The 27,814-nt window shown below is 42.4% G+C and overlaps 1 protein-coding gene across 2 annotated transcripts in view; it reads left to right on the top strand.

The window, feature by feature from the left end:
- The first annotated feature begins 18,336 nt into the window (after positions 1-18,336).
- MAP1B (microtubule associated protein 1B) overlaps positions 18,337-27,814 on the top strand; it is a 77,582-nt gene continuing 68,104 nt past the window's right edge. Inside the window, exons 1-2 of one of the 2 annotated variants that reach the window (XM_080372213.1) lie at positions 18,337-18,851; positions 23,547-23,648. In XM_080372213.1, coding sequence (XP_080228339.1) covers positions 18,470-18,851; positions 23,547-23,648 — 484 coding nt within the window. In that variant the 5' untranslated portion in view covers positions 18,337-18,469. The remainder of the gene's footprint in view (positions 18,852-23,546; positions 23,649-27,814) is intronic. The other variant, XM_080372212.1, reaches the window with a different exon arrangement.

The raw sequence follows: 27,814 nt of genomic DNA, 5'->3' as shown, positions 1-27,814 counted from the left end.
ACCTTGCTATGAAAAAAGGTTAGTATTGCATTGCAGCATCAGTCTTGTACAAAACAAGGGGCTATATATTACAATTTTTCCATCCTTTGACTCCTAAAACACGTCAATATTTTCACATCTTTCTTCTGTAGTGTTTTCAGTCCTCACCCTTTATTAGTCCTAATTCCTATCTGAAGGCAATGCCGGAGGATGGCTGAACTCCCTCGCACAGCACAGGGACTCGTGCCAGAACAGATTGCAAAGAGAGTGATGCAGCACAACTCACCTCCCTCCTTCTCTCCTCAAGATAGAAACTGTGCTTTGGAAAGAACAAGCCTCCTCACTAGGCATGCTCAGAGGCCACCCACCATCTGCTGATTACTGTCAGCATCCCTTTATGGCCTCAAAGGTGAAAAAAGTCAAACTTCACCCTTTTTCTGAGGTGCAATAGAGTGAACCACTGTTTCTGTAGTCTTGAAAAATAGAAATCATTGATGAACTACAGGTTACCGTTGTCTTCTATTCCCTTTTCCTACACTATACTTATCACATGAGGACCAAGCTAAAATCCATCTCCATACAAAGATCACACACATACTCTTGTGAAATGAGCTGTAAAGGTGCATTTAGGTAAACCCTAGATTATAATCGAATTCCCAATATCCTGTACTTGTAATGAAAAAAAACCCTGCTGTTACTTACAGATTTTTCTCCTGCAAGAGCCAATTTCTTCAGCCCTTTCTCTTGGATTTTTCAAAAGTAATCATTTTCAGTGCTGTTAGGTTAATTCATCATTGGTAAAAAACCCCGAGAAGTGCTACAACAGGGGTAAATTTTATCACCTCCACCAGAGTGTTGAGGGGATCTGAGATTGGACAAGTAGCCCCCAGTTACTCCTGAACATAGTAGAGTGTCAAGCTGACAAAATAAAGGTAAATGTAACTTCAAGGGTAAGGCCACCAGTAAATGTGAGAACAGAAATATCACAATCAGAGCAATGCAGAAATCTTGAAAGCAAATTAATTAGCTGAAATTCTGAGGAAAGACTAAAGATTATCAAATTAGAACACCCCCACCACCACCACCTTTAACATTCTTTTTCCTTCCAGTTTTTTTAACTCAGTGTAGTTTTCTAAAGCAGAACTTGGCTAAAGGGCTTTTCAAGAAGGCTTATTCAAGGAGCTTATACCTCCCTCATAGTCACTAGCAGACAGGAATATTGCCTGTTTATTTCAACACATCAGAAAAATCAAAGCAATCCTGACATCAGGGTCACCATAAAGAGGTTCATCTGGTAATTCAAACTATGTGGGTTTTGACAAAGAACTTTCACAGAGCCTGGTAGTAAAATGTGTTCCTTGTTTTCTCTATAGCTAGAATAATTCTCGTGGTTTATTGCATGACTTCACTGAAAACAGTTTACCCTCTGATTTTCAACAATCCCCAGTTGCATTAGAAATCCCAGCCCAACATTGTTGTTATTCCATGAAACCCATTATTAAGTACCTTCACAGCTCGCACATAGTCTGAACGGCTTTCTTTAGATTATTGCAGCAAGCACAGAAAGAATCATTATAACATCTCCTTGATGAAGCACTCAGCTAGTACAATGCACATGACAATATCATCACTCTTGGACTACCTCACGTGGAACATCCCCAAGGTGGGATGTGAACCTCACTCTATACCTAAAGAGGCACCGAACAGCTTTGACATTGCATGGCTTCATATGCTGCTAAACAACAATAAAGAATATTCCAGCTGAAGTCATGGATTACCTGCACCCCCCGAAGTGGCTAAGAAGTCTCAACTCTATACACCCCCAAAATAAATAAGTATCTAAAATGCTGAACCCCTTCACTTAGGAATATCTGATCTGTTTGGAGCCTGGTAATCTCCGGTAATGCTCCTGTAGCCTCTTGAATTTTATAGATAACCAAGGGCCAAATTCTGTCAAAATGAACAGGGGAGTGAGAACAGACATAAAGTAAGAAACATACAGCCTTTTTCTTTGTACTGTCCTGGACAATTTCATCCCCCCAAAAGAATGGGTGGTATCTTTAACTCTGATCTCTCATCCTGGATTGTTTCAGTTACAAGGTCTTATTTTTTCCTAATCAAAGCACAGCAACCCCTTTGATGTATCAGCTTTTGGCTAAGAATCAACTTCAGACAAATAACAGCTTTGAGTTTCTGAAACAGTTCTTGCAGGTTTGGGTAAGTACAACGATAGACAAGGATTAGAGTTATCGCCAGGTTTGCTAGTGAAAATAAGGGCAATGCCATGGTGATCAATGGAATTACTTTGCTTCAGATGAAAATAGTTTGGCAGGGACATTGCAAAGGCATATTAACCGAAAATTTTTATCAGATGAATGAGTGGAATGGTTTCTGTATTGTTTCAAATGCATGTTGCTTCACTTCTATTTTCCAGTGTGACACCCAATATATACCTTTATAATCACTTGCCCAAGCACAGTATTTGGTAATCAGGACAAATGATAGCCAGAATAGTGATTCACTAGTCCACCTCTCACTGGAGGCACCTGAAATTGGAAAATATATAGAATGACAGAGTGATAGAATCATAGATTTTTTAGGTTGGAAAAGCTATTTAAGATCATCAAGTCCAACTGTTAACCTAACACTGCCAAGGACCACTAAACCATGTCCCTACGCACCACATCTGCATGTCTTTTGAATACCTCCAGGGATGGTGACTCAGCCACTTCACTGGGCAGTCTCTTCTGCGGGTCCAGATATTGAGCCCTGGGGAACACCACTTGTGACCAGCTGACAAGTAGATTGATCTCCATTCACTGCCACTCTTTGGTCCCAGCCATCCAGGCAGTTTTTTCGCACAGCAAAGGGTACCCACATTCAAGCCATGAGCTGCCAATTTCTCCAGGAGAATGCTGTTGGGAATGTATTCAAGTGATTTGATATACATTCTTTCATGGATCTATGGCATACCCATCACTGATCGATTACTTAGTCTGTGTTCTTTAAACCTGAATAACAGATTTACAAGACTCCAAAGACAAAGAAGATTAGAGTATAAAGCAGGGAGACAACAGTGTCGGCAGTGGGTTATGTTAGATGCGTGGTCTTCCCTGCTTTCAGTGTCTGTAACTGAAATACATGTTGGCATATGAGCAGCAAGGATTATTTTTTTTTTTTTAATAGGTGTCTCCACTGAGATTTCTTTGCCTATTGTAAGCCAGTGGGGGAACTCCACTTAAAAATTAGTTTATGCTTTAAATACAGATATGAGTCTCTAGCTTCAGGAGCACATCTTTCAAAATCTCTATTCTCATGCTCCCAGACTTAGACACAGGGCTGACTTGCATCAGTTTATAGTAATATTTTCAGAAAACATGGTCCTTTTTACACATGAAAGCAGAGAAAATCTTCTTGGCATACACATGTCTATAGGTGTCCACAGACACACTTGCATGTGCAGACGGTTCACCATTTTCCCCTCTCTGTCCCCGAGGCTCAGAGCATGGGAGCAGGTGTCAAGCTGAGGCTGTAGCCAAGTGGCATCTCTTCACAAAGCTGCCAGCTCCTGCCTCACCGAGGAGTGTGTGCACAGCCCCACAGGATAACAGGATGATCAGCGAGGTTGGACCCATCTGTCACAGGGGTGCCAGGGCTGTAGAGAGCTGGGGACACTGTGCCTGGAACCCAAAACCTTACATAAAGCAGGTGACATATTCCTGGAAAATATATTTGCACTGCTTGGGTGTTTGTGACTATGTCTGAATACAGCCTTATTAGCCTGAGGCTGGATAGGAATTAAACTTTGTACATACAGTCTGAAATTTATTAATGTTGTATTGTGATCTTGGAATATGTAACTATATTAGGGCTGGGCAGCAGGACTCCTAGAATGGAAATAATGAAGAAAACTGATGCAATAAGGATGAAAGACTTTCCTGCAAACTCTTGGGAATTTGTTCACAGAAGAGTTGGTGAACAGCTGATCCAATGGGCTTGGCTTGACCTCCTGCAAAGTTCAGGAAATGGGTAGTGAACTGCAGGGTAAGGGGCAGAAAACTGCCAAGACAAAACTTTGCTATGTAAAGAGGGATTAATTTGCAAGAGTTTTTTGGAAGCTCATTCAAGAATTAGGCAGGTTGTTTAGAGGCTTTCCTCTTCTTTTATATCTTGCTCTGTTCCTATCGTCAGGTTGATCGATACATTGCTTTAAGGAAGCTAAAATTCAACACTGGACCCAGTCAGGCCTCCTGGGTAAGGATGATCACTGCTTTCATTTAGCACTTAGCATAAAAATGGGAAAAGAACATGATGGGTCTTATGAAGGGATAACATTGTAGGGAGGAGAAGAAGCTGAGTTGCAGCCATTTGCCTAACCATGAACACTGTTAATTTATAAAACACCTCCATTCCAATTCTAGTTACAAATATTTTTAAGGAAAATAAACCTCATTTGTAACTGGTGCATAGAATTTTGTTTTAATGCGTTTACTGAATTTGCATTCTGAAGTGTAGAAAAAGTAGTACAAAATGATGTTCCAGCAGCACCATTCAAGGCAAAATTGCTTAAAGACTCCTGACTTATTAAGCACAGAAAATCAGTTTCCCCTCTAACACCTGATTGGACAGTACCTGTAAGTATCCAGATAATGGCATTATTAGGATTTTGTGCTGTGACTCATTGGTTCATTGTACAGATCTGGAGAGATCTGAAAGCTTAGTAAGGTCCTATCATGCTTTTTTTTTTTCATTGAGAAAGTAAAAATGCATGGCACAATCTCCTTCTGTTCTGGAAATGGGCTAACTTTGCTTTTCATGCTCCGAGACAAGGATTTTTAGAAACCCAGCATAATTTGCATGCTGCTCAGACATTCACTGTAGGCATTTATATCAGAGACCACAGTTAGAAGGCTTGTCTTTCTCACTTTCTAGTATAGTCAACGTAGTGGAGGGCAGGAGAGCTCTTGCACAGTTCTTTTCAACTCCCTGACCTCCCCAAGTACAAATAAGACTTAAGTAATCTGTCTTGCTACTCTGGTTGTCCTGTGCACCGTAATGATGACAGAGGGGTGATGCAGATCCCACCTTGAAAGCAGGAAGAACTAAACTGCAGCATACTCAGGTACTCCTGAGGAAAAGATTTTTTTATTTAAGATATAAATGCAGTGAGTAATAATTCAGTCATTGTTTGCACATTTGAGTTACCTTCCATTATTTCATTAAATCTCAGTTTCAATACCAGCGAAACTTATTTGATAGAAAACAAACCTTTTATAGAATTAGCTGTATCACAAAATAGCTGCGACCTGTGTGTGCTGCTAGAGAACCAGGTGATATTTGGTGAGAAAAAACCCAAATCAATATTATAGGATGAGTTTACAGGTCAGCATCTACCAATATGACATGGCATGCAGTTGAAAAAAGGCAAAATAAATAAGCTTTCTTTCATGTGAAGTATACATCAGCGTTTGTTCCCTCAGGACATCCTGGCAGCCAATGAATATTTCAAGAAGCAAAATCAGAGGTTCATCACCAGTCATTTAATTATCATTTTATTTAGATGGTTTTGTTCAGATGAAATTCAGCAATGAGACCACTGACCAAGTGACAGTGTTCATTCGCTTCAGCTGGGCTTCCTTAACACAGCAATGGTGGATATTCAGTACCTTCTAAGAACCAATGAGTTGTCATCAGCTCACCGGAAGCTACTTTAGTCTTCATTCAAAATTAGTAACTTAGTCACTTTCTATATACAATACAAAATTTTTAACATTACAAGCTTAAATTACCGCAGTTAATTTTTAGGTATTTAATCTAGTGTTCTGAATGGAAAGGTTCAGCATCGTCAGGTTGCACTACAAGGAGCAGAGGAAAAGGGGTGCTCCTGCTGAATGCTGCTCACAGCACCCGTCAGGCTCCTGCTCTGCACTCCATCTTGTCCTCCCCTGACGATACTGGGAGCAGAGATTTCCTTCCTAACCTAGAAACCCAAGTTTGGTATCTTTCTCACATAGCACAATTGTTCCCAATATTCACGGTGCAGTTTTCAAACTTAACTTGTCATGGCTGTTGTTGCAAAATCTTGATGTGATCATTACTCAATGCATATGTGTGCAGAACAGGTAGTAATATACAAGGACAGAGCATTATGTTATTAAAGCTGCAGTGAAGACATGAGATCTAGTTATTGTGGTCTGAACTAGAGAAATGCTACAAATATTAACCTGCTTTTATCCTGAAGCTGTAAAATAACCGGGCCTCAATTCTCATCCCATTGTAACAACTGAGATTTTTGCAGCAAATTCATCATGCCCCAGATTAGATCCAGTGTGAGCTAAGGCTTGGAAAGGTGCACAAACAAACTTGAAAATCAGGCAATAATTGATTAAACTGGACATCAGAGGATGAAGTGTCCATATTGAGGATGTCCCATTTTCTGGAAAAGTAACCTTTTAGGACTGGTTAAGACAGTTGAATGCAAAAATCTTTAGTATTTCAAAAAAGAAGACTAGAAGCTATTTAGGTCAATTTACATGTTGTTACAGCCCCTATGAAATGTCAGGCATACATTTAAAAATTGTGGCTTCTGCAAACCTTGTTCTTTACGCATACCTTTTGCTTACCTGAAGATGGTACTTTTTTCTGTCCCTTCCTCCTGAAACACTTGCAGTCAGTCTCATCTTATAATAACACCCACAGCTGTGTTTTGGGGCTCTGCCTGGGGACTAAGGGCCTATTGTTATGCCTTCAGCCATGTGTTTATCCCCACCAGCCTTTAAAACAGCAGCTATATTCACCCCTGATCATTACCACTTAAGTCAACATCGGTCTAGTTACTAAGCGTATGAGCTTTTACCAGGGTGATTAGGATGTGATAACTGCATAACTGCAAATCAGATCATTCCCTGCCACTATCCATGATATGTATAAAAATAATTCTCCCAGGTGATTCAAAGCAGTTGGCTGTGAGCCTAAAAACTCACCTAGGCATTCTGGGATTGCATAATAAAATACTACTTGTCATGTATTATTGCTTAATTATTGTTATCAGCTTCCAGAATTTCAGTAAACTGGGCGTACTGCATAATGAGGTGATACTAAGCCAGGAGCGCTGTATCACAAGTACAAAGAGCTACACTACTGTATTGTACTGGGTATATTATTACCCCAACACAGTAAACTTTTCCCTTGCATATTTTTTTCTAGAGGAAAAAACCCCAACAGTTTACAGCAGACTTTTCTTCAGTGTATCTAGATCTGAAATTTTCTGAGAATGATAAACTCTCTGATACAATAAACTCCCTTTGTTAAGATTATCACAGCATGCTTAAAATGTATCTGAAAAGTACATTCAGAGACCTCTTAGGTTAGGAGACAGCAAACGGGAAAGCAAATGAGAATGATCATCCCTTCATGTTACCAAATCTCACCTTTGCTCATTTGCATAGTGACATCTCCCTGCTTTTTGAATCAATGACATCAAGAACATTAAACGCTTAAGGTAACAAAAAAAAAACAACCCCCCCCCCCCAAACCCCCCAACCCAGTAACACTAGCAGAACATCCCTTAAAAGCAAAATATACATGTAAGAAATTGAGCAGAAGAAAAGGAATGTAAAAAAAAAATCCAGAGAAGAAATGCCTCTGGTTTTGCTGTTCTCTAAGAACATACATCTACCATTTCAACTGTGTATTTCAAACATCTTTTCAAAACCAAGCAAATTTGAGGTTTGTAAATGAGAAAACAGCATAATGGTGAAAGGCAAATACAGGATTTAATATAAATACATCTATATGACAAACATAAAATACATTGTTTCCCTTGGCAGGTGGGGTCCTCTCAGTCTTTCAGAATTACCGTAACTTACCATCCTCGCTAAAAGAAGATTTTATTAATTTTTACTGCCATCAGCAGCAGAGAACAAATTCAGCTCTTGGAAGATGAGCTGATTTTTGTTGTGATTTACTTATCATCAAAAGAACTGATAATTAAATTCTCAGTGCAAAACATCACTGTAGATGCATCAACCCAAAATAACCCAACTTGGCTTTCAGTGTTTATTAGATTCTGGTGTATGTTCTCCTTCTCATGCTCAGAAAAAGAATAGCAAAACAAAACCCTAAAAAAAACACCCTTTTAAATGGCATTTTTTTCAGAAGCCACTGGAAAACAACTCTCATGGAATGAAAATTTTAGTGGCTACCCCTGGTTAGACAGCAAGGCAACAAGTTGGAGATAGTTTAGAAGCGCCTGATTAATCCTTGTGCACTTGCTGCTGGTGCAATAGTGGATGGACAGGCCAAGCCACCAGTGGCACAATGCAGAGACAGAGAGGGGCAGGGGTCTGCAAGCAACCTTGAGAAATTTCTCCCTGGTGATGTGGAGTCCAGAGAGATCACAGTGCACTCAGAATGGAAAATGCTTACTCATGAGAGCATCCCATTAGCTTTTGGACTTGGAGCCACAGTATGTTGGCACAGCTTGAAAAGAATTTGAAGAGGAGCATGCTGTATAGCAATCCTGCAACGTGATGCTGTGCCCCTGCTTTGGACAAAAAGACTTGTTGATTACAGCAGGGGTTTTGGTGTGGTCTGTAGATGCATAGGAATCTTCAGGTGCCTTCCCAGGAACTGTAGAAGGCAGCTCAGAAAATCTAGTATGCTGTCAATGGGTTTAATTTCACATTATGGTAATCTGCATGTGGTAATCCATGGGACAGTCCATACATTTGATAAAGGCTGAAACAGGATTAAAATCATAAAGACTTGTTTCACCAGTCTTAAACTCCTGGACGTGGTTGGTGAGTGCAGTCAGTATTGGTCACCTTTCATAAGTGTCCAGAGGAGAAAATGAGAGCTGTTGCAGGGATCCTGAGAGTCAGGAGATGCCAGAGGTATTGACTGCAGGGCCAGTGCTCTGCTCGGTGGGGAATGCAGATGACCGTTGCCACAAGAAATCATTGTTTGTCTGAGGGGCTGAAGTGACTCTTTTGGCCAGCGCTCACCTTGACTTACCCTTTGTGCAATGCCTTGGATTTTGCAGGGTTGAGGCTGAAGGGGAATTGTGTCAGAATCAACCCTCTACCCTTTTTTTCCCCAAATGATGAATTCCCATCCCACATCTGGCACACCGATTCTGCCAATGAGAGTGCATGGGAAGAGAAGGGATCATGTTTAATGTTTGTTTCAATTCCTACTGCATGTGTCTAAACTTCTTCCTACAGCTGCCCATCCTTTACTTATGTAATTACTTTCCAAATTCAACTGACAATGCCACAGCCCTCTTGCTAGTCACCTCTTCCCTCTTCTACCTCCACCCCACCGGCCACAGCCTGAAAGCAGTACTAATAGGTATTATCACAGAAAGTTTTACAGTGTCTGGGGCATCTTTTTCAGCCAAAATAAACAAGACTCTTTCTTGATTTCACGTTGTTCTTAGCCAGAAATTTTTCCTTTTAAAAATATTTCATGGTCCTTGATGTTTGCCCTTTTTCTGTCCTGGATGATTAGAGAACATGGGCTTTGCCAATCAGCAATGTCCTTCAGAGTCAGACTGGCATGCTAGCCATCCAACTCGGCTTCCTGAACAGACAATGGCAAAAAATCTTATCACCAATCCTGATCATGCTTAGGGTATAAAAGCAAAATCTACACTTCAGAGAATACTTCTGAGAGAGAAAATAGCTCTGTGTCCATTTTGTTATAACTTCACTAATGCCCTTTGTACTTTGTCTCCCAAGCTTTTCTTCTATTCATGACTCATCTCAGTACTTTGCTTTGTAAGGTGGTTTTAGCAGTTTTCTTCTAGATATAGTCTTACTTATCCTTCTACCATGGTCTTTATTTAGTTTTATATCAAAGTGGCCATGGACAGCTGCTTCATACTCCCCACTGAGTTTGTTAATATCAAATGAGATTGAGACACTAATTGAACCCAAGGAAAATGCTGTGGTCAAACTGGAAGCCTGAGCCTACAGCTTTGAGATGTTGAAAAATGAAAAGGTAATCAGAGACTCCTCTGTAGATAAGCATTTCATTGAATGAATCATCTACAATTATTTTAATGATGTTAAAAATACAGTGTGTGAATGCAGGAATATCAATGAACATTTTTATGACCCATAGATCATAAGGAATTGTTTGGGTGCTTTTTCTCAGTGACGGCCAACTATGACTGAATTTACCCAGCACAAATCCTCCAAAGAAAACATACAGTGCTTGTGGTAAGGATGTCCAGGTAAATAACACTGTTACCTCAATCTATTAGTAAACCTATTTCCTACTACAGAGTTGACACATTATGGTTTGCAGAACTCGGATTTTCTCAGTGAAATGTGAAAAACAGCTCTGAACACATGTTGCTAAACTCCAGAGCCTTTGCATAATGCCAAAATGGAGATTATATTCCATCTGTGTAATGCAATCCCATGGCTTTGCTTGGAAAGGATATATTTGTACATGTCTTTTCACAAAACTGAGTGCTACTTCAGCATACCGTGTGTTATCCCAGAAACAGCAGCATTTCAGTGCTGGAAAAAAAAAACTCCTGTATGTAAAAAATTGTAGTTGCAGAATTACTGGGGGGAAAAAGAGGCTTTACATATTATGTATTTGATATATACAAATACATATTATTTTGTCACATATTGACAATGTGATAGCTGCTATCTCAAAAATGTGTATGCAGGGTGGCCACAGTAAAATATGTCAGATCTGGCTAATACAGATCTTGCCTTCCTTGAGTTTTGAAGACAAAACCATGACCTTTAACATTTGGAATTTGAAAAGTTGTTGGAACTAGCAAAAAAAGAAGTTGGGAAAAAAATACAACCAAGGAAGTTCAAGCTATCTTGGGTGAAACTGCATGGAATATTTGGAAAAGAACATTAAAAATAATACTCTGTTCCTGTATTTTGAAGTTTGCTTGCTCATGGATCTATATTTTTGCATTGGAAATTATACTTTCCAGTAACAGCTCAGCATTGTTGCTCTACTGCCTTTGCAAGCAATGAAGAACAAAACTTCTTCATATGTCAGAAACAGGATCATGGCACTCCAGCACTACCCAAAGAAGTTATCACGCAACATGTGGCAAACAGGATACCTGGCAAAAATCAGGACAACTCCTAGAGAGAAATCAGGGTAGACCCTTGTCTGTCCCATGGCATGGTTCCAGCTCCACAAGGACTCTTGGGCACTGCTATGGTGGGATGAGTAGAGACTGCCATGAGCACAAGGCACACGCTGACCCAGATCCCCTGTATATCAGAATGCACAGCAGTGATGGTCTCTGCCCACTCCCAGAACAGAAGCCCTTTAGCAAAATGTGCACCTTGATGCCCTCTCAGGGCAGCCCTGCTACACACTCTCCACTCAGGCCATTCACTGAATTCTACAGTGTGACCCTTACTCAGCACATCCCATCAACCTACTGCAAAATACTGATGACTAGGAATGATTTATTAAATTAAAGAGCAGATAAAGTAGAAAGAAAGAAAAGATCAGACGAAAACATCCTTAAATCATCTTTGTGTCAGCCTATTGGAGTGCATGGAGGAGACTGATAAACAGTAGACAGGAATGAAAAGGAAGCCAAAAAATAAAAGCCAAAATGAGGTTGCAAAATTGCAGCAATAGTAATGTTGCTATTAAGATACAATAGAAAGTGCAAGAAGGTGGAAATGAAGCAGATGGTCAGTCTTGTAGGTGGTCTGAATGAACAACTCTGGAATTTGTTTTGAGAGATGTAAAATGACATACAACTAAACCTCATACTTTTTGCATAGAACTTGACACTTCTACAGAATAAACAGTAGGAATGGTTTATTCTGTAAGAGTATCAAGTTCTATGCAAAAAGTATGAGGTTTTGTTGTAGATGAAATGGTTAAAAGAACTGGATTACTGTGGCAGTAAGACTAAAGGGTATGAATGACTAAAACCTCTTTAGGCAATATCAGAGTTATATATTATTCTCATAGAAATAGGCCACGTTTCACTGTACCTTACTACACATACTTAGGTGAAATCCAGAATCTCTGAAAGATAACTAGAATGAAAGGCCCCATCAAGACCCTTGCAGGAATGTAGTTTGCATGCATAAAAAATCCTGGGCAAGGGTGCAAAATGATGCACTAGCCTAGCTGCAGCTATGAAATATGTGAAAATGCTGTGGCCTTGAAGATCTGGGGTGTTCGCAGTGCAGTAGGCAGTTCCAGCAGTTTCCCAGTTTTGACGTTCAGAAGCCTGTCAGTGCACTCTACAAAACAATGCTTGCCTGGATTTCTTGCTTCCTATTCTTTGTACAGTAGCAATAAGCCATTTCTGTTGTAATATGCTCAAGAGAACATGAGAATGGACCCTTGGAAAATAATAGTAATTGGTTTTAAATCCTACAGAACTAGCAGAGCTAGGCAACCTCTGCAAAGTATTTTAAGGCCCGTCCTAAAGCTAGATGAGAATATCACATAAAATGCCTACTTGTTGTTGGGTTTCCAGAGGCAGCTTTAGATGATTCAGCCCGCAGGGAAAACCAAACCACCCTTTGCTCTAGAGCATCTCCATGTGATTTTGCCACCAGGTAGCTAGGATGGAGCAGCGTGTGACTGAGAGCCTGCTGATATTTTTCTCCTCTGTGCTTGCAGTGAGTTATGAGACTAACACCTGGCATACAAGACAGCTGATGGTCTTCCAGTGGGGCTGTGGACAGGGTGTGCTGCCAGGGCAGACGTGCTTCAGGCAGCCTGCAACCAGGCTGGACATAGGTGCCACAGCAGCCACCATCACCTTGCAGAAACTCTCAGCTTCCAGCCTGCCCCCAAATTAAGCAGATGATAGTGCACACATAGTCATTCCAAACCCATGGCTTTATTCACTCCACTCCTAGGTCAACAGGGAGCTCTAAAACTGGCTTGAAAGGAAGCATATGTTGAGCCTCTGGACTGCAGCATTCATCAGGTTAGTGTGATAGAAGTTAATTTTATCTTGCCCCTAAAAGCCAAATATAATTCTGTAACTTGAAGTCCTTCCACAAGAATTAAAAACATGCAGAACCTGCCTCCTGAAACCCAAATTACATCCCTGATCAACAGACTGTTCTTCTCTGTCTTGTTCAAAAGGGTTCAAAATAGCTCCAAAGAAGCTCAAAGCTACTGCCTGATGCCCATTTGCATCGTCTTACCGTTGTCTGTGCTGCTGCTGCTGTTTTAATTATATATCCAGCTTTGCAGTACAATAGGTATCATTGCTTTCAACGTTTTTATTATCATTTATTGCTGAATTTTAAGTGTCATCCTATTTAGTAAACAGGATCTAATTACTTAAAACTGCTCTATTTGGTCTCCAACAGTGGAGAAGCAATATTTTTATTTTCATGCAAAACTATGTGTTTTTTTCATTGCAAATATTGGGGTAAGTTTATTAAAAATCATTAATTTCTAATTTGTTTATTTTTAATAGTGAAGAGGAAATATTTTACATCAAGTTAAATAAAGTATTTTTCTTTTTTTACTTTAGTTCTTTTTCCACTGAACAAAAGGAGGGAAATTACTCTGATTAAAAAAAAAAAATTAAAAATTAACTTTTTCCATTGGGAACTAAAGCAAAATGTTACTTGGTGTTATTTTTCTCTCACTTCAAGAGAGAAAGTTGAAAGTGAGAGAAAATGTTATTTTTAAAAGCAATAGTGTTGTTTTCCTGACTTTTTTTTTTTTAGTATTTAACTCCCCCTTTTCTGTAGAGAAAGTGGGAGGAGTAGAAAACAGCTGAAATACTGACCAAAATGGATACTTCACCACAAGCAAATAAAAACTGTCTTTCTTTTGCTGTTTAAAAAGTAATCATTAAAGCTGAAGTAACTGAATTTAGAATACTTGATATTAACATCAGACTAGTAATTTTTATTTTGCATGTAGTTAAGCATAAAGCTTGCCATCTAAAAAAGTAAAGTACTTCCCCTCTTAAACAGTCTCTCCTGGGGTTCAAGCCCTGAGTGTTCACTCAGGTACAGCTCTCCCTGGTGCCCCGACCTTTGCCATAGCATTGCTGCAGGAGAAGCTCGTAAGAGGTAGGAATGCCACCCTGCCTAAAAAAATGGAGGAAGGCAAGAGGAGTTGTCCTTATGGTCCACATGGCTAGGTTCTTGTAGGGACGTGCAGGGTTTCTGACTAATCATGGCCAGTGGCTGCAGGATGGTCCATCTGCTCATCTGGGGTCAAGGCGATGTGCTAACTGTCCCTCTGTGCCTGTGCTGCAGCTGTGTGCTCTGCTGAGCTGCCCTAAAGCAGCAAGGCATGGAGGAGATGCTGGGAGGTAAAGGCTGGACCATGTGGGGATGGTGGAGCTGCCAACTATGAGAAAATCGGGAGTCTGGGATCACACAGTGGGGAGTGGGTGTACTCAGAGTGACAGTAGGTCACATCAGGAAGGCATCAGGTAAGGTACAAGATGTTATGGGTATTATCTGCTGTAATATTGGTGCCATATTCTTGACTTCATCATGCATCAGGAGACACTTTTTCACTGTGAGGGTGACAGAGCACTGGCACAGCTTGGCTAGAGAGGTGGTGGAGATCCATGGAGATGCTCAAACCTGTGGATAACTGGCTAGCTGAAAAGGGTCACATAGACATAGTCCAGCTGGCTGGACAAAAATGCACATCGCTCTCAGCTTATCTGAAGTAAAGCAAAATACACTGTCTTTGGCTGTCCTTGTTACACAGTAACAGGAAGATTTTGGTGGGAAAAGAATGTTGCAGGTGGGAACAGATAACTACAGAAGAGAAACTAGGGGCGGGCTTGGTATTTAGGCAACTAACCAATAATGAGCTTAACTTTTGTAATATGTATGAGCTAATTATAACAAGGTATAAAAGGTGACTGTAAGGGACAATAAACGAAGTCTGCTGGTCACTCATATTGAGTGATTGTGTCTTCCCTCCGTCGCGACACAAACCCGACAACGCAGCTCTCAGCAACCTACTGTAGGTGGCCCTGCTTGAGCAGGGAGATTAGACAAGGTGACCTCCAGAGGTCCTTTCCAACTTCAGCCGTTTGTGATTCTGCCACCTCTGGCATAGGCTGGCAAAGTTTCATCTCTAAAATACATTAGGCCCTACTACCTCTCTTTATGAAAACCCACCCACTTCAGGAACCTGCTTCATAACACATTGTGCAGTCCTCAGACTGACATTTCTCTCAGTGAAGGCAGCCTTCTGAACCACTTCACTTTCAGTAAAGTTCTTAAATTGGTCTGAAGTAATACACAAGGGTATGTATTTCTTTTATGCTAGGGGTGACGTTTGCCTTGGACAAAGAGACAGCCTAAGGGTTTGTGCATCACTGAAACCTCATTTAAAACTTGAAGATAGGACTTGAACGAAACCTAAATATTAGTGAGTAACAAATGACACACACTACAAGAAGTATGTTCTAGTTTTAGACTTCAAGCACTTTATTTAAAACTGGCTGGTTACTTTAAAAAATACCAGATCTGCAAGAAAAACACAGCTTTACATGTAATGTTTGACTATACTCAATTGGGGGACACCAGTCTGGTACTGAACACACTGAAGGAAAAAAACAAACCACAACAAACAAAAGCCAGACAGCAGCAGGTATCAATCACTGTCTTTTTAAAATAGCAAGACATACTCCATAGTCCACATGAGGTTTGCAGTTTCTTCTGCTGAAGTGTCATATCTATGTGATTTAGCTGCAGCTAGGAAGCTGGTATTGCTTTCAAACAGCGACGGTCATATGACACTGAGTCAGCTCTACACAGCACATCTCCACATTTCACCCAGCAGCAGATATGTTGATATGCTCCATATTGCAGAATATAAATGGGTTTCCAGGTAGGGAAAGATGATGACAAACAAAACTACCTGAGTCAGATACCAACAGAGCAAGTCACAGTGTGAACCCCTACCACGCAACGGGGAACATGCAGTTTCCTCAGAGACACATCCAGGAGGTTAAAGCATCTTTTCTTGTCTAACTTTCATCTCAGATGAAGTGGCACATGCTTGTGAATAGATGAGGGCAGAGGTCTGCACCCCTTGAAGAGTTTAGCACAAGACCATTTTCTCCCAAAGGCACCCTCTTGTCCTTAGGGTTTTAATGTGTGACCCATCTCCCATCACAAGATAGTTTGACTGTAACAGTTCACCTCTTATCATACTGTGTTGTAGTTGCATATTATTCTACAGCACAATATAAAATAGAGGACTACCTCAGCAGGCTATTTCAAATGTATCTGTACTACCTATCTGGTTTTAAGCATTTTCTTCTCTGATACAATACATTCTTTTAACTTCTTACTTTTCAAATTCACAGGCATTCTTCCAGCTATGTACGTCTTCATTTTTTCTCAAAATAAGGAAGTGCTAAAAGGCACATACAATGCATTTTGTGTACTGGTGTGCATTTCTCAGACTAGTGCATTTAACCTGCTGCGCTTGTGAGGCAAGTAATTGTTTGATGTCCAGGGACCACTACCAGTCTGTTCTGCAACCAGTTAGCCCTTTCCATGTTCCAGAAACCAGCTGCTCTTTTTGGTGATTGACATAAAGGCACACCCCAAAGCTATGGACTGCAGTGGTAGAAGCTAGAAGCCGGCTTTCTCCAGTAAGCACCATGTGGCAAGACTTGAGGGTATCTATAATTAGAATAGATTATTAGGGTGGGGGTCATATAGGACACGGCCACAGGGGAGTGGATGTTATTTCTAGGCAGGCATCTATCTTACCCCATGCAAACTGCCAGGATCAGCAAGGAAATGTCAAAGCCACAGCTGGGCTTAGATGAATCGGGCTACCCAAGCAGCAACACTCTGTACCTATGAATACCTCACAAACTTTAGAAGAACTGCTGCTAGTTCTTCTGCGCCTATGCCATTGCATTTGGTCTATCAGCAGTGTGAGATCTAGTGAAGTATGAGCACTGTTGCTCTTCACCACTGCGTCATCTCAGCCGTCTGACATGGCTGCAAAAATGCTTGTCTGTACTCTACAACCTTCAGGCTAATGGCAGCTCAGGAAAATAGTCTACTTTGAATGCAACACCCAAATGTATCCCACCATATCAGCCAAGGCTCTCAGTGCTGAATTTATGCAGAGGAACTAGTCACACTAAAACCACTAGGTGCTACACGCAGATATAACCCTATGGGACCAGCACCTACAACAACAGTGTTTCCATCTTTGTGGATTTGTCTCGGCAAGTAAGACAACTCAGTGACCACCTGAAATGCATGTTAACTAGACTGAGTCCAGTGTGCCCTTGAACAAAGTACATATTCTGAGAAAACAGGACTGATGTATCGTTCGTCCAGGCAAGTACGCTGTGTTTCTGAGCAGCAGGCAGTGCATTTGAGCAGTCAGTACTGGAAGGACCTGCACACAAAGAAGGGTCTTCTCAGTCAGGGTCCAGAGGTTATCTTAAAAACCAGGCTATAAAAGTTCATATTATCTCCTAGGTCACAGTGAGATTTCTCTTACATCACTTGAGCCATATAAACATTTACACTATAGCCATACACAAGCTTAGTGTAAACCAGTGCTTTGCTTCTATCAGTAAAGTGAGAAGAACATCTCAGAGAGGCTGATTTATCTGATTGCTTTATCCTACTTTAGGAGAGGGTAAGACACTTAGAAGGTGACTGAGTTTGTCTCTTGAGTAGGTGTCAGTGAATATCAGGAAGCAGATGTCTAACTTTTAGGTGGAGAGGAATGAAACCTTTGCTTTTGTATCTGTAGGTGTTTTCTGACACCACTGTTCCCTGGGATTGCTTAAGCCTGGCAAAAATTAGTTACTCAAAGCCCTTTGAACTTCTGGAGCCTTAAGAGTACAGATTTCAGCAGCTTGTCCAAACCCAGTGCTTTTTGTATGTTAAGTCATATAACCATGGGCCTTGAATGCACGCAGAAAGGCTATTTTATGGAGTAAACTGCTTTCAAACGAAAAAAGGTAGCAAGACTACTTAGATTGCTCGTTGTGTGCATGTGGGAAGTATGACTCAAATTTTGCTGCAGTGCTACAGCAAGATGCAGGAGATGGGACCCATGCCTTGGACCTAGAACTGCTTTTTCATCTGGTAGTGTCAGGGGTGCAGCTGGAGCCCCGACGCCAGCTTCCCCAGGTGAGCTCCCCAGGTCTGCCGGGGGGCGGCGGGGCATCACTTGCGGCTCCTCACTGCCGTGCTTCAAGGCTGGGACCCCCGGGGGGCCCTGGGGAGCCGAGGCAGCAGGGCCAGGGCCAGAGCCGCGCAGCCCCGGCGGGGTGGCGCCCCGGAAGGCGCACGGGGCGCGGGATGCCCGGGGTGCGCGGGATGCACCGGGGGCGCGGGCCGGGGGGCAGGGCGGCCCGGGGGTTCGAGCCGGGCCCGGGGCGCACCCCTGGGCGTCCCCTCGGGGCGTTGTTCGCCCCCCCGCGTCCTTCCTGCTTCCGGGGGCCGCCGCGGGGAGGATTTGCCGCAGATGACATCAGCTGTGGATGCTGGAAACGCGGCGGCGGCGGCGCGGGGATGCGCCGGCTCCCCCCCTTCCTCCTCCTCCTTGCCAGGACCCTGCCCTGCACCGTCTCCGTATAAAAGCGCCGCCGCCGCCCGCCCGCCGTCACTCCCTGCCCGCCGCCTGCAGAGACAGTGCCGAGTGGCCCTTTCTCCTGCCAGCGCCCCGGAGCCGCGGGGCGGAGGCGATGGCCACCGTCGTGGTGGAAGTGGACTCGGAGCCCTCCTGCAGCATCCCCAACCCCACCTCCCCCTCGCCCAGCCTCTCGCACCGCTTCCTGGACAGCAAGTTTTACCTCCTGGTGGTCATCGGCGAGCTGGTGACCGAGGAGCACCTGCGGCGGGCCATCGCCAACATCGAGCGAGGTGAGGCGGCGGGGAGCGGGCACGCCGCGGGCACCCCCGCCGGCGCCTTCCCCCTCCTCGGACGCGGCGGCGCTCGGCCCCCCACGCCCCCTCCCCGCGGACACACGCCCCGCACAGGGCACGGGCACACGAGTCGCCAGGTCGCGGTCTCCGGCTCGTTACCCGCCAGGGTCCCGCCGCAGCCCCCCGCCCCATCCTTCCCCGGGAGGGCGCGGGCGCTGCGGAGCGACGGCCGCGGGGCCGGGCCGCGCTGCCGCCGGCGCAGGGAGCCGCAGCGTGCTGGTCACCCGCGGATCCGCCCGGCTGCGAGACCCACGCCCGCCATCGCCGGGGCGGGGGCCGCGGTGGGAGCCCGCCGTGCCGCCCCGCCGCGCCGTCCGCCCGGAGACACCGGCGGGTGGGCGTGGCGCAGTCCGCACTGCGGTCTCTATGGCAGCCCGGAGCGGACAAAGGGCGGCCGCGGCGCCGGCGGCAGGCGGGGATGGGGATGGGCTGGGGCTGCGGGGCGGCTGCTCCCGCAACCCCCGCCCCCCCCGCCAGGCCGAACCGGCGGGGCTCGGGGCGTGTTCCTCCGCGGCGCGGAGCGCAGCCCGCCTTTGTGTCCAACTTCGGGCGGTGAGACTTCTCTCTCGGCTGCAGAGCGGTGCGGGACCCAACCCTTTTGCGCGCATATACGTGTATTTCAATAAAGAAAAACCGCATGGGTAGCACGGCTCGTACCTGCGTGCTCGCTCGCCCTCATCATTGTCCCGCTGCGGGCTGCTTTGGTTCGCTGTTTATTTGTCCTTTTCTTAAAGCGGCGATACGGGCAGGTATCACAAGTGAAATGACAGCGTTGTAAGTTCTCGATGTGTTTTCTGGTACAATAGACCGCAGTGTACATGCAGAAGGGAGAAAAAGCCCCGTTGCAGTAATAGTGGTATGAAGCACAAAGAAAATTGTTGCCGGGCCGTATAGTTTGTTAAACTCAATTGATACCTGATTTTGTAACATATATTTTTGATCTGGGCTGGTGAAAGCAGAGATTTCAGAAACCTGCCATTGTTAGAGGAGAAGAGACCCTGGAATGGGGAATCGGCAGCAGCCTTGTCATGTAGGTGTGGTTCAGCGGTCCAGCTAGGACTTCGTTTGTCTCTATTGTTGCTTTCTTAGGCATTGTTGCTCTAGCTGGCTGTTTCTCTTGGTTCTTTTTCTTGCCTGTTTGTGGCAAAGGGCAGCCTTATCACAGCTAACCAGCTTTGCCATGACCTGTTCATCTTTATTGCTACCATTGTCTCCTAGGGAGAACTACTGAGGCAGATGCTTTGTCATTCAGAGCCTCTTCAGCATTGCACCTCCCTAATTCTATCTAGTTTTTGGTTGTGTCAGAAGTGAATTGGCTGCATTTTAATTATCTTATTAAAAATTATAAAGCAAATGGATAAAACTTCTGCCTTCAAGACAGCTGATGTCATCCTTCATCTGAAGAAATGCTCCTCAGTCTCTTCTTGAAGCTTCTATTGTACAGTTGCTGCTGCATAGCTCAGTTGCTGCTACCTCCTGCCACTAAGTACAACACCCACTTACAGTTTTACATATTCAGAGGGAACGCTTTGGCCTTTCTGTTTGTTTTGGATTAGAAGTCACCTTGCTGCTCCTGGTGTCAGATGATCTGCTTGAGATTTTGCCTGCTAGGAAAAAAAAACTTGATCAAATTTTTGAAGTACACAGTTCTGGATGAGTACACTGGGAGTCTGAAGCTCTATTTGCATGAGGCTAATAGGGGCTTCACCAATCTCTTTCTTTTGCAAAGTGTGCTGTAGTCTGGAAAAACCTGCTGCTTTCAACATTTATTCTCAACAGAGCCTTAAATGCATTTTGGGTTCTTGATAACTGCCTCAGTGTCTTTCTGGTACATCTGGTACATCTCCTGAGTAACGTCACTGAAAAGTGTGGATTCATGCGCCAAACTGCAGAGCAACGTGTCAAAGAAAACATCTGCTGATAACACATCAGTGGCGTGATGCTACGCAACCTGGTGGAATGCAGAGTCATTTCTTATTATATCATGAAGAGGGAATGGCATGGAGAGATGCATTTTCATTAATTACATTTGGGATGTGACTTTGCTACAGAGGCAATCCTGCAACCCACTATCCACCAAGAAAGAAGAGGGGATGAAGAAAAAGCTTCAAGATTTTTCCACTGATTCAGCAGATGCTACTGGGTGTGCCCTGCCTGCTGTCTGATTAGTTCTGTGTTACTGGCATTTCACTCTTAAGACTGCATAAAGAAGGAATAGCTCCAGTTCAGCAATGCTGCCAGGAGTTACATCCATGCTGTTAATGATCTACGTCATTGGATTGACCTTGGATTTTAGTTCCAGATTTACCTGTGTTCTACCCAAACCTGATTTGGCTATTTAATGTATTTAATACGTTACGCTACTTCATAATGTACATGCATAATTTTTGCATCCAGACTGCTGAATCATGCAGCTGCAGATTTGCAATATTCTATCCAAATTCCAGCTTCACAGCTTTAGCAGCTTCTGGGGCAGCTGTGTGTATGGGATGTCTGGGCTTTTTTTTTTTTTTTTTTTCGGACATTGCCAGGCTCAGGAGTCTTGACTACACATAGTCAGAATCCTAACCCCACAACAAATTTGGATTAATGACAAAACCAGCTAGGGATAATGGACAGACCTGATCACCAGCATTGCTGAATCATCGTCCCTATTGCTTAACTGACCTCCAGAAAGCTTTGGAGTCTCCCCACACAAGTTTTCTGGCAGAGGCCAGCAAACTGTTTATCTTCCAGCTTCTTGAAGTTCAGTGCTCATTCATTCAATGTACTTCATCTTTGTGATCAATGTCAGTTTACTAGTCATAGTTTTCATATGTTCTGTACATATGTCTTATTTTATCATCTTTACTTTCTTGCTCTCAAATATTCCAACACCTGGAAAACATTAAAGCCTGCTGAGCTGTATTTGTCTGCCAAAACTACGCCCCAAAAATGCACCATATGGCCAAGAGATTTTTGGGAAATGAGAATGAGTCTTGTGGAAGAGCCTCTCTGCTGATGCCTCTGAACAACGATGCATCAGTCAGGAAGTGGAGGTGGTGGGTTATAGCTCAGTTATCTTTCTCTGGAGTGGTTATGAAACACACAGAGAATACTGTGTTTCCAAATTTATTTAGAATTTCAAGTGGCAACTACTTAATAGCTGGTAGCATATCCCAATATTAAGCATGCTCCTACCTGGATTGAGATGCTGACAAGGCAAAGCCCTGAATTGTGACTGAAGAGGCTTCAAGCTTTTGAAATGCTTATGTTCATATTTGCATGGAGAACCTACCCAGAGCTACAATGGGGAGTGGCACTGTGGATCTGGCTTCTTTGCTCTTCCTGCTCTTTTTTCTCCTCATCCTTCACCCCTACAATATGGCTTCTGCCAGCACAAGTCCTGACATTTCTTTTGCCTTGAAAGAGAATGTGGCATGGGAGGTAGCATTGACACTAATGTTCACAGCCTGAAACTCTCATGGAGTTACCAACAGGAGTGTTGATGCTAGTCTCACGGTGAGAGGTTGGCCACACGCCTCTTCAGGCATCTCCTCACCAAACCCCAAAGTGATTTAACTGAACAATTTCATGCAGAGGGATGGTCAGGCCCATGGGGAGGGCCACCAGACACTTCTTCACCTGTAGTCCCTTCTGTGTTTGCCAGCTAACTTGTTTAATGATGCCCCTTTAGGAAGAAAAATCTCTGTGATGTTGGTGTTCAAAATTGCAGCAGTACCTGGACTTACCTGTAGTGCAACTGCCTGCTCCTTATTTTCCAAAATTAGAAGATTTTTCAGAACAATCTCAAAATAAGAAAATCATAGAAAAATGTTAAGCATGTTCTCCCATTATTTATTTTTTTCTTTAGCCATCAAAATCTTATGGAAAGAAACTATACATTTGTCTTTTGGCTGCAATGACATTTTTTTCCTGGTCAAATTTCAATCCTTAAGAATGTATTTTGGAATAATACTACTTTTTTATCGTATGTGTCAAGTCTCTCACTTTCTAAGTAGCTGGGGAAAAACAGTAGGGAGTAGAGATGTGCCGTTTAGAGAAAAGATCAAGCATAGCATTTTTAAATCTCAAAACTATAATTTTGATACTTCATAAATAAAAGATCACTTAAATTTTAATTTTAAATATGTGATGCTTCAAAGCTTTTGAATGAAGAAGTCAGCCATTTAATACTTTGAATTTAAATATTAATTTGCAACATGCTAGGTGATGCTGTCTTTTTTTTCTCAGAAGGACAAGTAGGGTCCGGCAATGTGATTAGAGTGTCCTTGACATGACTCACTCTTTAGGTTTTGTAAACCAGTGAATTGCTATTCTAAAGTCAATTCAGGGATATCAGTAGCTTCTTCTAATGTGGCTACTGGGACATGGGACCAGCAGTCCTAAAGCTGGGGCCCTAAAGGTTGATCACTTTTTGGAAAGGCAAATTTCCTCTTGCTTGTAACTGATTCCTGTCTAGAGTGCTCCTTTTGAACACTCAGCACTTAATGGCTATGTGCCTTGAAGGGAAGAGAGGCTGGATTTGGAATTTAGAAATGTATGCAAATAGCTTGTATGCAAATGGAGAAATAGTTAAAACTTTCAGTGCTCATGTATCAAGCTAGATGTGTTTCATATTTTGAATTTTAGGAATCCGATCATGGGACACAAACCTGATTGAATGCAACTTGGATCAAGAACTGAAACTTTTTGTCTCTCGCCATTCAGCTAGATTCTCTCCTGAAGTTCGAGGTGAGTTTTCTGGAAGTGTTTGACAAAGTTTGAGGTTATTTTTTTCTTTTGTTTAAGAGCAGAATTAATAAACATAGTCGGGGACTATATGGCCTGCTTTCATTTGTGATTCTTGACAATGAATATTTTTTTCCTTTATTTAAAATATGACTTGAAAAATTACAATTTGTTTTAACTTTCTCACAACTTTAAAATAATCAGCCTTTTAAGTTAGCTTCATATATATCACCATGATTACTTTTGTAGAAGGTGCTAGTTTTAGAGCCACATTAAAGTTAAGTAAAGCTCACTTTTTGACTGAACAGTTCACGTTACGTAGCACCTATGCGGTAGTCCCAGAGACTAAAGCTTATTGTGGTAGGGAGAGCACATACAAAACAAATAACCTGAATGGTTAACTCTGCAGTTCAATAGAGCCAGGAATGGTGTCACGGCTGTTGTGCAAGCGTGGCTTAATCCCTATACTTCTTCCCAGAGGGCTTGGACTTTATTCTTTCTTGGTATGAAAAGTTGAGGGTTGGAGGGTCTACCTTGACTCACAGGAACTGTCTTTGGCTTGTATGAGTAAATTAAAAGTTTACAGGTCTTGTAAGACTAAATCTCTTGGGCTGCCTTCTCTTCAAGCCTGTCCTTCCTTTGGAGGATTCGTACAATAAAGCAAAACCAAACAAAAAGTCCTATTTTGTGAAGTGTAAAATTTCATTTTGTTCTGGTTGCATGGGAATCAAGTGTGGTAAGTTTTCTAACACCTTATTACTGTGCCAAATGCTGAGTAAGCATGGGTGCAATTAATCACCATTTCCATGTGAAAATATGTAACATTCTGAAAGGAGTAGAGGTTGCTTTCATTGGTGAGATCATCGTGGCCATGTGCATGTTGACTAGTACAACCTAGGACTGACAAGGGTTATAAATTCCAGCTTCAGGAGCATCTCTTAAGTGTGGTGAAAAAGGGCTATGAAATTTGTGTCATGCTACTAGATCACATTCCTGGGGTCAGTTGCTATGCACTGTTGACAAAGACCACCTGATGTCTTGTTAGCATGACAGCATTGACCTGATGGTTTCAAATGATGTATCAAAATGTCTTGTGTAACTAATTATTTTTGTAGTGTACGTTATAGCAGTTCTTACTATACTTCCCTGTATCTATAGAGACTAAAACATTGCCAGAATTAAAGAAGAAAAAAAAAAATCTATGATTCTTTCACTGGTTTGAAAACCAGCCAAACCAGTACAACGATACTCAGAGTGAAGATTTAGAGTCAAGGCATATAGTTCCAAATTTGCATGGAAATACAAACTCAGACCTAGAATACATCTCTTTCATTTCAGTTTAAAATGCATGACACCAATTCATTTTCTCAATGATACTAGTTGCTTTGGTTTACAGAGAGGGTGTTCTCATAAGTGAAATCAGCAGAATTTATCTTTAAGGGAATGCAAGATGCAGTGCATCCCACTTATAACATGGATGTGTTTACTTTAAAACTTCAGTGAGAAAAAAGATCCTGCACTTCTTTAACAAAAATGTTCCAGCATGTCTAATATTTTTTGCTGTCTCATATGATAAATAAAATAAGGTTATGCACCCCTTTTATCAACAGAAGGATTATAGAATCCTCCAAGAATTTTTCTCTAGGAATTGTATTTTTAGTTGATTTTTTTTTCTTGTCTAGACTTGCCTATTTAGTCTGTCATTTTGTTGAATTACAGCTTAATTGCATGTGACTGGAATTCATCAGCATCTCTATGACAAGCAGTAATGAATGAGTTTTTCACCACTGCTCAAACTTTAAACAATAAACTGCGAAAATCTATGTTGAAAGAGCATTAAGGGAGCTTGAAATTTGAATAAAGGGAACATCCAGGAATAAAGTGAGTCCTCTTGACCAGTTTCTTGTCTAAAATTTTGTGGGGAAGCCCATTGGCACCTCCAGAATCCCACTGCACGAATCAGAGGATCATTAATTTTAGTTTCTCTCTGGTTCTCTGATGCTGAATCTGCATGAGGCTTCTTAGTATACTCTACTGTTTGGTAGGGAGAAGGGGTTTTTGTTGCCATTTGTTGATAAAATTTTAGAATGTTTGATTTCTGTTACAACACCCAAATGCTGAATTTTGAGTGTTTAACCAGTGAAATGGTCAACGTTCATACTGAAGAGATGATTGTAAGTACATAGTCCCTTATGATCACAAACTCAGAAATTTTGTGGAATGTGGGTAACTAGGTGACCTTTTGTCCAAGGAAGGTATTCATCCAGGGTGATGGGGTAGTCTGTGGGCTGTAATTAAACAGCCTGGTTTTCAGTCCTTTGAGACTGAGCTCTCTGTGTGACTCGCACGTAGGGACAGTTTACTCTTGACGAAGGGTAGAGTCATCTGCACAGCTCCTAGTGTAGCCAGGTCTGACTCCTGACTGAAGCCTGTTTGATTATAATGTTTAATTATGGTAATTGCAATGCCAGCTCAGTACATGCTTGTATGCTTCTCAAAGCAGCTTGAGGATATGCACAGCAGCAATGTGAAAGGTAGGACTCTTTCTCAAAAGGAAGCTTGGAGGAAATGGGGCCAGCTCTGTCCCCACGCCATATGCCTGCAATCTCAAAGGAGAGACATGCGAGAGAATATGCCTGTCAAAGCATTCATGTGTTTTCACTTGAGGAATTTGACGTCTAATCCTTCTCCCTGTGTAGTGAATAGCAATGTACATATTGATACTGCAGGGAGCATGACCAGATCCAACACTCTTTTTGTGCTCTTTTCAAGGGAATGGATTGTCACAGTGGTATTCGTGCGTGGTATGTTCAGCTGCTGGGCAATTTATGGATGATTTATGATTCCTGAAAAATAGAATTCAGATTGGAAATGCCAGCAGATCTTTTCTGATGCCTTGTAAAGCATCTGAGTTAGCAGACTCCCTAATAATACCAATCTTGCAGAGATGTTGTCAGGTGCTGGTGAAAAATGAGTAACAGAGCTTATTGAGTGGTTGCCAAGACAACAGGCAACATGACTTAAAATAGGTGCTCCAGTGGTTGCCTCTGTTTTCTCTGTCATATACTGACAACTTCCATTGTAAGTTAACATCACAAGGACAAAAAATTCAAATAATAAATTGTTAACATGTACATGCTGAAAAAGGAACTGTGTATCTGGTAGTGAGGCAGAGCAAGTGGAAAGTCTTGGAAAGTGCTCTGTGGAAATTGCTGTACCTACCAATCTTCACTTAAGTATAAAAAAAAAAGTTGCAGCTTCACAAAAGGCCAATTAATGGGATTTGGGGTGTGGGAGAGTGAAGCCATTGAAGGCCCTTCTGCAAGTGTTTCACTGCGTTCATTTGACTGTTGCATTGGTGTGTATTTAAACCCTTGCCTAAATGAAGTCTGTTTTATTGAAATAGCTCTTCAGCAGCTAGTCACTCCTAACCTTCCAAGAAACGCTGCTCAAGCAACACACTGTGGCTACTTTGTCCTGTTAAGAAGAATGTGTACCTGTGGAAGACATGTTCCCTATCTGAGGAGTGCCGGGAGGTCTCCTGTTGCTCCTAAGTCAGCAGACACTTCCTTACCTGTGTCCCAGACTATTTTTGCAAGCCTGCCTGTGGCCACCTCAGCTAAGTGCAAGACATGTTCAGTGTCCCCTTGGCAGCCACCTGCATCAGCAGTTTGCTTGCCTCCTTCAGGCTTACTAAAGGTCATTGTTCTCCAAAACTGTCATTACCCCAAAAAGCCTTAAGAGATTCCATCTGAAAGTTACCATTTCAAAAGTTACTGTTTAGGACTGTTAGTATCCTGTGGAGAATTTTTAATCTGGAAATTTTAGTCATCAGTGCCCACAGCTCTATGCTTCACCAAAGTGGTCTATAGTCCCATTGCCTTTGTTAAAGCAGATCTAAACCCAGTTAATATCACACCTAGTAGCTTGCAGTATGAACTCATGGAGTTGCTGATAAAATCCTGAAGAGCATGGGTTTAGTGCTGTTTTACTGAAAACTGCAGTTCATCACAATTTGTCAAGTAAGAGGACATAACCTTGAGCAAAACCTATCAATTAAAATGAAAGAAAAAGATCCAAGAAGTCAAGACCAGATTTCTCAACTAGTATCAGAGCAGCATCACTAAGTGCTGAAGAATTAATTTTGCTTAAAATCTTGAGTACCCTGG

Source organism: Falco punctatus (genome assembly GCF_963210335.1).
Source record: "Falco punctatus genome assembly, chromosome: Z".
NCBI lineage: Eukaryota > Metazoa > Chordata > Aves > Falconiformes > Falconidae > Falco > Falco punctatus.
Note: the sequence above shows the minus strand (reverse complement) of the source record. Positions and strands in the feature narration are given on the sequence as shown.